At 42.9% G+C, this 14422-nt stretch overlaps 1 protein-coding gene across 4 annotated transcripts in view; it reads left to right on the top strand.

Moving 5' to 3' along the window:
• Positions 1 to 14422, top strand: part of LOC105466413 (KLF transcription factor 3) — a 37286-nt gene that overhangs the window by 8159 nt on the left and 14705 nt on the right. Inside the window, exons 1-2 of one of the 4 annotated variants that reach the window (XM_071093738.1) lie at positions 504 to 1716; positions 8443 to 8538. In XM_071093738.1, the coding sequence (XP_070949839.1) occupies positions 8482 to 8538 (57 nt within the window). In that variant the 5' untranslated portion in view covers positions 504 to 1716; positions 8443 to 8481. Of the gene's footprint in view, positions 1 to 503; positions 1717 to 8251; positions 8350 to 8442; positions 8539 to 14422 lie in introns of those variants that run through there. The other 3 variants (XM_071093735.1, XM_071093736.1, XM_071093739.1) reach the window with 3 other exon arrangements.

Raw genomic sequence — 14422 nt, 5'->3', positions numbered from 1 at the left:
GGCTGCAGAGTGGGGAGGGCCTTGAGCTGGTCTTTGAAGAATTAGGAGGATTTAGATAAGCCGGAAGGGGAGGGGGCATTCCACGCTGGTTGCCCAGCATCGGGGCCAAAACTGAACAAAGGCCTGGGGGTGGGCAGGGCAGCCGGCATGAAGGGCACTTGTTGGAGCAGGGGGCAGCTGGTGGGGAACGGGGTGCCAAGCATGGGTGCCTGAGCCCACTGTCAGACCCGGGGAGAGCGCGGGAGGGAAGTTTGTGAGCTGGGGAAGGACGGGATGAGAAGAGATCTGTGAAAAAGGCGAGTGGCAAGGGGCGAGGGCTGGACTGGAGAGGCTGAGGGAGACCAGTGGCGGAAAAGCTGCAGCAACGCAGGTGGGAGGTGCTGAGGGCCTGGCCCCCAAGGCGGGAGGGGAGAGCAAAGGAGGTGAGGAAGGCTTCAGAGATGGCCTCTAGGTTTCCATGGTGAAGGACCAGAAAATAAGGCCAATGGGGAGGGGGCAGCCTTAGAGGCAGGAACAAGGAGGAGTAGGGTTGGTTTGGGCCACGTTGATAGCAGTGGTTCAAAATGCTTTTCTTTTCTGCTTATTTTTAAAGGGAGAGGGCAGGCTTCACTCATGGTTTTGTATTCAAAGTTTCAGTGGCTCCCCGGGAGGAACTTCAGTGGAGAATCCTCAGGAGCGGAGGGAATGATCACAGCCCCACAGTTCCTTCTGGTTATTTTTAAGGTTCTAACCATCCCTGTTCAGGCCGGAATTTCCAGGAACTGGCTGCTGCCCAGAGCCAACTGCTCCCTCCCAGCCTCCCACTCCCTGCAGGGTGGGGCCCCATGGGTGGAGGCTCCTTAGGGTGGAGTTGGGTGGGTCTCCAGTGATAGGGAGGGCACTGAGCAGAGGCAGATGAGAGGCAGCGTGGCCTCACGCAGCCCTTCTGGATTTGATTATATAACACTTCACAGAAGAGAACTCTGAGGGCTTAGGCGAGGCCTTGTGAGATATGTACACAGCAGGATTAGACATTACGGGTATTTTTCAATTTATCTTGGGTTGCTTGCCCTTAAAACTAAAACACAAAATTGTCAGAGAGCATAAACAGGCATGTAACCCTAGTAGGAAAATGATTCGAATTTGCTGCAGTTTCTCTAAGAAGGGTGTGGAATGCCACTAGCCAGATGGCCTTGAACTCCCAAGGGTAGCATGGGTGTGGGTGTCCCCACCCCCAGCCATGCTTTGCTAGGCCTCAGTTTGGAAACTCAGTCAGGCTTTTGCTTGGTTGTTACCTTTGCACCTGTCCTTATTGACATGCAAAATCAATTGCTTCACTTGGTCTTTCCGCAGTACAGGGTGTGGGCAGAATCTTATCTGAAGCCATGTCCTGTTTGGACAAGTTGGACTTGCCTTGGCAACTCTCCATAGGGTGGAGCAGATGGGTGGAGGCAGGAAAGTAAAATTGGGTGGCTTGTTAGCAGAGAGACGAGAGAGGGTGGGTTGTTTGCTCACTGGATCATTGTATTTCATCTGAAACGAAATAATTAACTTCTTTGCCGTTTACAATACACATTAATGCAAAATAATTCATGAGGGGCAAAGATTTAGAAACAACCCGTGGACTTTTTCTCCTTTTCAAACCAGCCATAGAAGAGTAAGACAGGTGAAAATCGCGGAGTGGCATGAACATTTCCAAGAATGTCCGGGTAGGAATTTCCAGGCAGGAATTTCCAGGTAGGTGCCAGTGCTTAGCTTTTCTTAAGGGAGCCTCCAGCTTAATGCCTGCTGACATCTGTTGCCTGTCCCCAGTATTTCTGGCCAGGGCAACTGCGCTTAAATAATACTTGAGCCATTGGGGGATTTTGAAGAATTTGGGTAAAGAAACGAAGAGAGAAACGTTTCTCTGGAAAGGAAGTTTAGCTACAGGGATGTTGCTTGCCTGCCCAGTTTTCCTAGCCAAGAATTACACACACATGCACACACAGCCTTTTTTTTTCTCTCTCTCTCTTTTTTCCACTGAAGTTCCTTTGGGGAGTAAGGGTGGGGGAAGATAACATGTTTTCTCTTTTAAAAATCCAAAAACTTAGAAGAGTTGAAAGGGACGCTTAGCAATGGTGTGTTGATGTGTTGCTCCTTCCGAGGTTAGCTGGGAGACGGGAGTTGTGCTTGGAGGAAGGCAGGTGATTGGGAGCCTCAGGGTCAGTCCTGAGTTGGGGAAGATAACGCAGGGACCCTTTGAGGATCTGTGGGAAGAAATGAGGGCACGAAAAAGGGAAGAAATAGGGAGATGAGAAGGAAGAACATCAGAGGCAGGTCTTGCTCTAACCCCAAGAAACAGGGAAGAAACTGCTCCTGATACATACACGTTCTCTCTCCACCTTCCTCCTCCCTCAGGAAGGGGCAGGCAGTCGTCTCTAAGGTCGTTTCTGTAATAAATCATGCTCTAGCCTCCAGGCAAGCTGCTTTCAGAGGAGGTTTAGTAACCCCCTAACCTCGACTTCCATGAAGGACTGTGTGTGTGTGTTTCTAAGCCCTGCAGCTCACCTGCAGCCCTACCCCCCACCCCATAAAGCCATTGTGCCTAGGCCTCGGATACTGCTGGATAGGGCTCCAAAGCAAGACTGCGTTACTTCTGAAACTTCATGTCAATGATTCACCAAGCTTTTTAATCTGTAATCACGCAGTCCTGCATTTTGACAGAAATTTGACCCTTATTTTAACATCTGAAAAGTCAGAAGTGTAGGTGGAAAGAGTGTGAAGGGAAATCCGTTTCTCCTTTTTGAGGACCATTCATTTTTATTGGCCTTTCTCCGCAAAATAACACAGCTGGGGAAGATGGCATTTGCTCCAGTTATGGAAAATTATTTTGGCAGTGGTGATGTTCCGGTAAATTTTTGCTTTTAAGCACCTCAATAACTTAGAATTTTTCATAAAAACAGTTTTGCCCTTTTTTTCCTCCTTTTAGATGCAGTTTTGTTATCCTGGTATTGCTTAGTTTAGCATTAGAATGTATTTCTAAGGCTAAGACTAGCTAATGTATTTCTAAGGCTAGCTAAGCTAGTTAAAATATAATGAAGATGTAAATATGTTTATGATTGGAAAATAGTCGTCAGAAAAAAATAGAACCACATTTAGAGCCTCCTCTTCTCAGTGATACCCACATAAAATGATTAATAGAATTCCTGAGCCTGGTTAAAACCCACTAGGTTTAAAGACCCCGAGGTTGGCCAACTGGATTGATTGACTGCCCGTGTCCTGGTCTCTAATGCCTGTTTTAGTTCGCCACCTACTGGTTCTGCTTAAGATTGCCATCAGTACTGTATGATAGATTTTCTAAGCATTTGTGGTTTACTTAGCATTCTTTCAGAATGACAATAACCCCAGTGCACTGAGCCACCCGTGGGTACCAAAGACTGCCAAGTAGGGACCCTATTTCTTCCAGGGCTTAAGTTACTTCTCAGTTATGTGGAAGGCACTTTGAAGACTTTACAGTCACTCTTAGGATTCTAGATCAGAACCTGTAAACAAATCAGTACCAATGACAAAAGTGGTCCCTCTAGTCAGAGATAATGGATGCAAAGTGTAGAAATTTTTTGCAGATACATAAACAGAAGCCTGATTTCTGTTCATGTGTTTGATTCTCTTTCTAAATTTGGTTTCTTCCTAGCTTGGCTTCCCTATCTTGTCTTTGTTAAAAGTTTTGATTATAGAAATAATAAACTTACACCTGTAATTCCCACACTTTGGGAGGCTGAGGCGGAAAGATCACTTGAGGCCAGGAGTTCGAGACCAGCCTGGCCAACATGGTGAAACCCCGTCTCTACTAAAAGTATAAAACTTAGCCAGGAGTGGTGGTGTGCACCTGTAATCCCCGCTACTTGGGAGGCTGAGGCAGGAGAATTGCTTGAACCAAGGAGGCAGATGTTGCAGTAAGGCGAGATCATTTCACCGCACTCCAGCCTGGGCGACAGGGTGGGACTCCATCTGAAAATAAAAATATATATAAATAATGAACTTTAAAAATAGAACACAGATGTGTAGAAAGCTGTCCCACCCACCACTACTCTCAAGAAGCTCCTGTTAACAGTTTCGGGTATGTGGTTCCAGGCGTTTTCTTTGCATATCCTTTATCTTCTTGTTTTATATTCTGTGACTATCACTAAAAGCATCGTCATTTAAAAGCTATTTTAGAAGCTACCAAATTGGAAACAAAGTGCTTGTAGACGTGTGAAATAGTCAGTGAGTTTGATTCTATTCATTGTGATATTTGAATTTTGCACAGACCTTTTTTTTAACGTCCAGGATGCATTATTTAGTTAGGAGTTTCAAAATTAGGTATTCTAATCCTATCATTCCTTCTTTGTTTATTAACGTAAATACTTCTGTAATAAGAATATCCCTTCATCAACATTTGGATTACTTTGAGGTACATTTCTGAGCAAATAAACATACCTTTGTAATTATTTTTTAATAAAAGTAAATCAGGTTTTGTTAGTGCCAGTGTTTTTGTGTTTTGTTTTGTTTTGTTTTTGTTGTTGTTTTTTTTGAGACCAGAGTTTCGCTCTTGTTGCCCAGGCTGAAGTGCAATGGCGCTATTTCGACTCACTGCAACCTCTGCCTCCCGGGTTCAAGCGATTCTCCTGCCTCAGCCTCCTAAGTAGCTGGGATTGCAGGTGTGTGCCACCACACCCGGATAATTTTTTATATGTTTAGTAGAAACGGGGTTTCACCATGTTGGACAGGCTAGTCTCGAACTCCTATCCTCCGGTGATTTGCCCGCCTCGGCCTCCCAAAGTGCTGAAATTACAGGCGTGAGCTACTGCGCCTGGCCAGTGCCAGTGGTTTATACTAGACTGTGTTTCTCTTAGGATTACAAGTCTTGCGTTTCCTTAAACTTAGGTAAAACAAAAAATTAAAGAATAATAGTGATTTAAGTAATGCCTTAATGATAAAAAAGATGTAGCACGTTAATGTGTAATTCATTTCTAAAAGGATTCAGTAGTCGTTTCTGTGGCCATTAGACAAAGTCATTGAAAGCTATGTGAGCTAAATGGTAGACTTAGAATTTGAATGAAAAGGAACTCCAGAGCCCATCCTCTTAATTTATTCTGCTGTGCTGCAATTAGTGGTAGTAAAGAGTGCAGGGTAACATGAAGTGTGGAGATGCTGGCCTCGCTTACAAGCTGTTGCATTGGTCCAGTTGTGAAGTGACAAGGCCTCATATGAGACCTCATACAGGATGTAGGCAGCTGTTAACTTTGAAACCGAATCTAGTCTGAGTTTTATTTAAGGGTGGGAGATGGACCTCTAAGGCTAGGGTAAGTTAGCAAAGAGGCAAATACCAGACATTTTTCTCCTGAAGTTGGAACCAACACATTTAGTGTCGTGTGTACAGAATATATATCCAAATTTTATGTTCATATGGATATAAATTAGGGCAAAGGGGTGTGTGTGTGTGTGTGTGTGTGTGTGTGTGTGTGTGTCTGTGTGTCTGTGTTTTAATCTCATTTGATAGACCTAAATCCTTGAGAAATAGATAAGGGAGGCATGCTCTGCATTTTACAAATGATCACTCTTGCCCCATGGCTGTGCTACTTTGCAGTCTGCTTGAGTCTCAAAACCATGGCTCCTTCCTTATACACCTGAGAATGCGAATGCTTTAATTTAGAAGCATTTGCATCAAGATACCATCTAGAGGGATAGATGAGTCTGGAAGAGTGAATTCAGTGTAAAAAGCTGGGGGTGGGGAGGTGGGAGGCTGCCACAGGGTGACCAGCCGTGAGTCAGGGCTGCTAAATGATCTGACCTCATTGATGTAAGCAGGAGATCTCACATCTTTTGTTTATGGTCCACTGTGAGGCATTGGACAACAATTCTTAGAACCATGTTCATCCGTACAGCTGCTAGGCTGGGAACTGGTTAATAATAGATCCTAAGACACAAAAGCGTTTTCATCCCTCATTATGAAATCATCTATTTTTCACTGGCTGTTGCGGTTTGTTCTTGCTGGAATACATAAGAGGGTAGTAGCACCATTGATTTCAGCAGCTTGGTATCAAATTGTATTTGCAGATTACAGTACATCCTGTGATGCAGGAAAATATAATTTTGAAGTCAGGGCCTTATGTCAAGTTATTGATGAAATTCATGTGTTGTCATGAGATTGTCATGAGATTGAAAACAGGCTTTCTTCAATGAATCAACGAAGCACAAAAACTACGTAGTATCACTTCCATAATTGTATGTGAAGATATCTTAGTATAACCCATAGAGCACCAATACAACAAATTATAGGATTGCTATCATGGAGGTGGGGATGGGAGTTTTTAACACTGAAATACAAGAAGTAATCCAGAACCCGGGATTCCTGCAGCTTCCTCACTCTAGAACTTGTTCAATTTGCCACTCGAACCGGGGTGATCTATAAAGACCTTAACTCTAACCAAAGCACTGAGCACTTAAACCAAATTTGCCTAGTGAGTGCCTGAAGTCAGTTTCTGAAAGTGTGTCTAGTAGCAGGACAGTGTTTCTGTAACTGAGGAGACACATTTGAACATTGAGCAGACTGAATATTTCATCTTGTGAAGAAGCAGTTGGCTTGATGTAGATTAGTGTTAGAAGTGGACTATACAGAACAGAAGAAAACAGAAGGGATGTCAAGCGGAGAACAACAGAAGAAAAGGACAGGACAGGATCAAGATCTTTACAATAGGCTCATTTCCTAATGAGGAGAAATCTGTGTGAAAACAAGCTAATATTCTTCATATGTGAAAAGTGCTTAGAAAACAATAAGAAGCGGTGGGGGGGTGTCAAGACCTGAGTAGGCATTTCTCAAAAGAAGAAATCCAAATGGTCAGTAAAGCTGAAAAAAATTAACTTCAATAACCAAATCAATTTAGAATAAAAATCATTTGCCATTTTGAGACTTAACAAGTTGGCAAGGTGTGTATGTTTTACAACACAAGTGATAACACATGTTGCTGGTGGAGATTTGGGGAAACAGGTTGTATTTTATTTATTTATTTATTTTTTTTGAGACGGAGTCTCACTCTGTTGCCCAGGCTGGAGTGCAGTGGCGGGATCTCCACTCACTGCAACCTTCGCCTCCCGGGTTCAAGCAATTCTCTGCCTCAGCCTCCTGAGTAGCTGGGATTGCAGGCATCCGCCACCACACCCAGCTAATTTTTGTATTTTTAGTAGAGACAGGGTTTCACCATGTTGGCCAGGCTGGTCATGAACTCCTGACCTCGTGATCCATCCACCTCAGCCTCCCAAAGTGCTGGGATTACAGGCGTGAGCCACTACGCCCAGCAACAGGTTGTATTTTATTAATGAAAATAATAGTTCGTTTTTGCCAGATGATGCATCAGGCGCTTTGGGAAATGTACGTACTTCTCACCCAGGAATTCCCCTACAGAAAACTTATCCTAAAAATTAACGGTGTGCAGGAGGATATATTTAAAGAGGCTCATTGCTGTTTGTAATGGCGAAAATGTAGAAGCAACCCTAAGTGCCCAGTCAAGAGGAATGTGTTAAGTAAACTGATGTGTTCACACAGTGGCACGGGGGATTTGATGGTGCAGAACCATACTTACTGAAAAACAAACATTTTCACAATTAATTGTTCAGTGAAATGATAGGTACTAAATAGCATGTACACTGTGAGCCCAGTTTTAAAGAGGGTTTGTTAGAATAAAAATGAAATTTTAATGATGGTTGGCCCTAGGTTTTCTTTTTGCTTGCCTTTTTTTCCCCTAATTTTTCTGTGACTAGCATCAGGGGAAAAGGGAAGGTGTTTAACAATCGTACATAATCTGAACCTCTAAAGAGTTGCACGGCAATCCCAGGCAAGCTTTGCTGCTTAGATGGGGCTGTACCTAATGTTCCAGAAAAGTCCGGGTTTATGTATTGAGTTAGAAATGTTGGTTGGCTCTCATCTGGTTATGACCATGGAGTCTGGTTTTAATTATGTAAATGGCATCTTTCATAGGTAAGGGAAACAAATTCCAGCCATTCCAGGGGTAAGGGAGAAAAAGGGGTAGAGAAGTGGGGTGAGGAGTATTCTATTTTATTTTATTATTTATTTATCTATTTATGTTTCTTTTGAGACAGAGTCTCGCTCTGTGACCCAGGCTGGAGTGCAGTGGTGCCATTTCGACTCACTGCAACCTCCGCCTTCTGGGTTCAAGCGATTCTCCTGCCTCAGCCTTCCGAGTAGCTGGGATTACAGGCGTGCGCCACCACACCCAGCTAATTTTTGCATTTTTAGTGGAGACGGGGTTTCACCATGTTGGCCAGGCTGGTCTCAAACTCCCGACCTCAGGCGAATTGTCTGCCTCAGCCTCCCAAAGTGCTGAGATTACAAAGGTGAGCCACCTTGCCCAGGTTATATTTTATTTTTACTAGTTTGTATTTAAAGTAACCTTGAGATTTAGATAGATACCTTGTTTTGTTTTCTAGGCCGAACACCAGAGCACCCTAGAAGGTTTAACTAAAAGAATGCTCATGTTTGACCCAGTTCCTGTCAAGCAAGAGGCCATGGACCCTGTCTCAGTGGTAAGTTTTCCAAAATTGAACACCTCGCCTTATTTTTTCCAAGGGATGATAACATCATTGTGTGTCAAATTATTCCTTAAAATCATGGCCGGGTATGGTGGCTCACGCCTGTAATCCCAGGACTTTGGGAGACCGAGGCGGGCGGATCACCTGAGGTTGGGAGTTTGAGACCAGCCTGACCAACATGAAGAAACCCCGTCTCTATTAAAAATACCAAATTAGCCGGGTGTGGTGGCACATGCCTGTAATCCCAGCTACTCGGGAGGCTGAGTCAGGAGAGTTACTTGAACCCGGGAGGCAGAGGTTGCGGTGAGCTGAGATAGCAGAGATCGCGCCATTGCACTCCAGACTGGGTAACGAGCGAAAGTCCGTCTCAAAAAAAAAAAAAAGAAAAAATCACTCATTACTCGACAGGCATTTCATAGGCAAACTTTTCTCAACGCCCCCAGGTATGAGTGAGCTAAATACTGTCCTAGCAGCTGTGGGTCCTTTAGTAAATGGGATCTGCGCTTCCTTAAGACCTGTGCCCGGCATCGCCCTAGGATATGATCAGCGTAGAACTTAGGCCATCGGCAAATCCTTTCATGACAGAAGTAATTTTACAAAAATTCCTCAGCCCTTTCGTGTGTAAAAATATATTAAGAATAGGATGATTTGCTTAAAAAACAATGACAACAGCCATATGGAGCTATGACTATATGAGAGATGACTGAGGGAAGCCAGCGAGAGAAAGAACTTGGCAGTGAGGATGGAATCTCGTTTATTTGGAAGAGTCTGGCTGGGTGGGAATTACGTGCATTGTCCTTTTCAGCACCTTAGCCCTAAGTCAGCCCCTCAGGGGAGCCAGGCCACTGGCTGCTCTTAGGCCACCAGGGACTAGCGAGGAGTCTGGGGTTTCTGCGGGTACAACACCAGTGCCATGGAGGTGAGACATGGTGACGGAGGAAGGTGTCTGACTTCAGAGCAGGGAGTGGTTTCAGCTTGAGGGATCTGGTTGAGTGAATATTGAATAACAAGGCAGCGCTCCCACTCTGTCTTGCTCTTTTCTTCCACGGGCTTGGAAAATATTCACAAGGGGGAAAACTTGGCCCCGGTTGTGTATCTGAAGGTTGGTAATGACACGCTTGCAAAATTAGATCATCCTTATGCATGGGCTCTGGAGGTTCCTGCCAAAAATGTTTATACAAGACATGGGGGTCACGCCGAGGCCCTTGGAGCTGAGTTGCCATGGATATTACTAAGCCAGTAAAGTGTTTACCAGTATCTATAATGCAAGTTAAGGCAGAAGGGCTTTAAGGAAATAACATTTGCATTCCAGCGTGATAAGTGAATAACCAAGTGTCTGAATATGGTAGCAACTGAGCAATAAGGATTTTATTAATCAAAAAACTAAATTACTTTTTTTTTTTTGAGATGGAGTCTCACTCTGTCGCCTAGGCAGGAGTACAGGGGTGTGATCTCAGCTCACTGCAACCTCCGCCTCCTGAGTTCAAGTTATTCTTCTGCCTCAGCCCCCATAGTAGCTGGGATTACAGGCGCCTACCACCATGCCCGGCTAATTTTTGTATTTTCAGTAGAGACTGGGTTTCGCCATGTTGGCCAGGCTGGTCTTGAACTCCTGACCTCAGATGATCCACCCACCTCAGCCTCCCAAAGTGCTGGGATTACAGGCATGAGCCACCGCTCCTGGCCAAACAACTAAATTACTTTGAATGTTATTCGGTGCTGTCGTTGTATTCATCACATCCTCATCCCCGGCATCACTACATGATCACGTTAGAGGAAAATGAAGGTACAAAATTTCCCCATTAATTATATTCTTGAAATAGGAATAGGTTTGTAGCACTGGAGAATATGATTCATTTTACAAATGGTGCAGAGCCATCAGTGAGGCATTTCACTGGTCAGTGTACTTCCAGTACTTTTAATCAAGCGTGAAAATAAGGCTCAAGAGTCTAATATAAAGCTAAAATGAAGATCCACATTGCTAAATTGGTGTGACATATGTAATTAAGTGCAAGGAAATGCACTTAACCGAAAAAAAAAAGTGGAATAAAATGAATTTGAAGTAACTATTAAACTTGCATTGTTTTAACGTATTAATACACGAAGTTAAAATATGGAGGAGTGATTTTGCAGTTAATGGTCTTTTTCTCCTTCATGTGCTAGATTTCAACTGCAACTGACACTTTTAGAATTTAGTTTCACCAAGTTACTGTCAGTCCTTCAAAATGAAGATTGTTTTTTTTTCTTGTTTTGGTTTTAACTTTATTCAGCAGGAAGTATTTTTTTCTTAATTCAGTGCAACCTAAGTTAACAGAAACATTTGAGGAGTGGGGTGTTAAAATGATTTTACTTAAAAAAATTAAAAAGCTTTTGTTTCCACTCTTAAATCTTCAAATTTCATCTTTCCTGCCTTCATATGTGAAGTATATTGAACCTAATTTATTATTCCTTTTTCTTTTTAATTCAGTCTTTGACCTGAAGGTCAAAGTCTTTGGCTATTCAAGTCAACGTTGTAAACATTAAGGCACGATAGGACATATGTGAAAATATTTTTAATTTCTACAGATGAATAAAAATATTTTATACTAACTTATTTCTCCCCCTCTTCCCACCCCCTAAAAGGATAGCACAGCAGAAACAATCGCTTGTTTGCGCTTTTGCTATAGGTTAGAGAAAGTGAGGACATGTCATTTCCCTCTTAACCACATATAAGCCCTCATACTGTTCTCCACTAGCTTTGTGCTTTGAGGCTTGGGGTCACCCTGTTAAAATTTGCAAGAATGAGGAACAGAGTAGACTCTGCCTCCCCAAGTCTGTGCCTTCAGTCTCTGCTATTTACTGTCGCTCTGATCTTGGCAAAATCACCAGCAGCTCCCCGAGTTTCTGTTTTTTTAAAAAAAAAATTATAAAATATGAAACTGTGTAAAAAAGATGCACATGTACATAAATTGTTTTTTTACCATTTCCCAAAAGATTGATAATTAAAGGATTTAATTCAGGAAGTGAGTAAGGAAACAAATTGTAAAAACCAAAACAAATCAAAAAACAAAGTTTAAAGTATTCTTCTATTCCTGTGGAAAGATTGCTTTTGAAGAAAGGATTAATAATATTCTGTCATCTTTGGTCATCTAACAGACCGAAAGTATAGATAGGAAAGTATGTCAAATCAGTAATTTCCTCTGCTCTAACAGAAACATTTCATGGCTTTTTCAAGCCTGGTAGAAAGAGAGCGTTCTACCTCTGTGTGCATGGGGCTGCGTGCCATTTGCTGTTCCCAGAGTGTGTGTTTATACATGCATCACGCCTTCCTGTGCCTGGAACCCTCTCTTGGATGAAGATTCTTTTGACTTGCCCTGTCACGGACATTCACTTTTTTTCATGTTGATGAATAGTGAAATAGAGATTTCATCCATGTTTTAGTCATTTCATCCACTGAAACTGTCTTATAATGGAAAACTCGCCAAAACTATTCCTAATAAAATAAGAAACTATTGCAATTATCACCTTAGCATAAAGTGGTAGTTAGAACTTTGGGAAATTATCCAAACGTTGTACCTCTTTCCCTGTCACAATTAAAATCATTTTTTTAAAGTTCAAAATAATTGGCATATTATTCTTCACCTTATCAGTAGTAAAAACTTGATAAGAGAGTGTGTTAACTTACTACACATTCATCAAGTATTAACTGAGCACCTATGCCAGGCCCTCATCACCTCACAGTACAGTGAGAAGCAGCAGTCAGTAAGTAAATGCACACTGTGCAGGGGTGTGAACATCTGAGTGCATGTTACAGACGGAAAGAAATTTTTCTTATGGCAGATCAGTGGTTTTGTTGGGGGGGGGGTTTGTTTTGGTTTTGTTTTTGTGTTTTTTTGGTTTTGTTTTGGTTTTGAGACAAGGTATTGCTCTGTTGCCCAGGCTGGAATGCAGTAGCGAGATCACTGCAACCTCAAACGCCTGAGTTCAAGCAATCCTCCTGCCTCAGCCCCCCGAGTAGCTGGAACTATAAGCAAGCACCACCATGCCCGGCTACATTTTTGTTTTTTCTGTAGAGAGGGGGTCTCACCATGTTGCCCAGGCTGGTCTCAGACTCCCAGCCTTAAGCAATCCTCCTGCCTCAGCCTCTCCAGGTGCTGGAGTTACAAGTGTGAGCCACCATGCCTGCCCCAGCCCATTGTTTTAAGCCCTTATGATCCCTAGTGGAGTCCAGAAGCCCATGTCTGTGTCTAGTCTTTGGACTGCTCTGTTCCAGGACACAGGGTCTCTTGGACTAAGCAGCATGCACAGAGGGCACTGGAGGTCCATCCGTGGCCAGAGGCACATTTTCTGCTTCATCAACGCTTGTCTCTGATTTGGATTTGGGGCCAGTACAGCCGCACTTGTATGCATTGCTTTGATAGAACATAGGAACTGTCTGGAACAGAGGGGAAGGCTGTTACCGGGTTGTACCTGCCCCAGGGCACACACCCAGCCGTGTCAGTCCCTACACGGCACCAGATTGTTGGAAGCTGATTGCAAAAGCTTGTGCGCTCCACCCAAATAAAGTGAACCAGTTTGAGAGGCCACATGTCTTCACCCTGTTGTGAGGCAGTTGGGCTGGAAACAGTTAATTATCTGCCCAGAGCTGAGTATCTGTGACCAAATGTGTCTCCCCACAGTTAGTCTTGTACCTTACAGTAATCACACATCCAATAGAGGGAATGAGGGCATTCATTTGAGAACAGACTTATCAGCAAACTGCATAATGTTGATAAAACTTAGCTTTATGTGTGGCTTTTTCTGTCTTAATAGCTTGAGAAACCTGAGAATGTTATTAAATTTGCAAATCTGGAGGTTCTAAATTCCTACTCTCCCAAACCTCACCCCATGCGTAGAAAAATCCAGCAATGACAGCAATAAAACTATGTCCTCATTTTGCTTCCCATTTAGCTGCCAATAACTATTGGCATTAAAATCTAGGTCATAGGGAGGTCTTGGAAGAATAGAGCTGAAAATAAGGGAGAAGCTACATTTTGGTCAATAGAAACAATGCTGCCTCCCATTTCCTAAAGTTTTTTTCCTAATACCAGAACCATTGCCCTTTGGAGAATTATATAAAGCACATTAGACTTTAGGCCTAGGAGAAATCATTCTCCTTTCTATATTTAATTACTCCCTGAAACTCTCCAGTGTACATGATTTATAATGGTTTTTGTTGTTGTTGTTGTTGTTGTTAATGAACCTTGTGCCTCTTTTAATAATACCCATCTTAATATTTACATTTAAATATATTTAATACTTACTGTTGCTATGTTTTGGACCTCTTTTGTTGGTACTGTGCATGCCTGGCTTTAAAGAAAGGTAGAGAATCTTTTCTTTTGATCCTTGATCTATAACTCAAAGCTGTTTTTATGCATATTGTGTTTTCTGATTTTATATCCTTCATATTCTTGTTTTTAAGCAGTATTAGTAGTGAAAACTGGCTGGGCATGGTGGCTCATGTCTGTAATCCTAGAACTTTGGGAGGTTGAGGCGGGCAGATCACTTGAACCCAGCAGTTCGAGACCAGCCTGGACAACATGACAAAACCCAGTCTCTACAAAAAAATACAAAAATTAGCCAGGCGTGGTGTCACGTGCCTGTGGTTCCACTTGCTCCGGAGGCTGAGGTGGGAGAATCATCTGAGCCCAGGAGGTCGAGGCTGCAATGAGCTATGATCGTACCATGGCACTCCAGCCTGAGTAACAGTAAGACCCTATCTCAAAAAATTAAAAAAAAAAAAAAAGAAAAGAAAATTCTTTTTCTCTCCTTTAAATAGACCTTTAGTATTTTTACTTTCTATCTCTGTCATTTAGAACATTGCTATTCAAAAGGAAGCCTAAATTCCCTCGCTCCACTC

The sequence above is a fragment of the Macaca nemestrina genome, chromosome 3, assembly GCF_043159975.1.
Source record: "Macaca nemestrina isolate mMacNem1 chromosome 3, mMacNem.hap1, whole genome shotgun sequence".
Lineage (NCBI taxonomy): Eukaryota > Metazoa > Chordata > Mammalia > Primates > Cercopithecidae > Macaca > Macaca nemestrina.
Note: the sequence above shows the minus strand (reverse complement) of the source record. Positions and strands in the feature narration are given on the sequence as shown.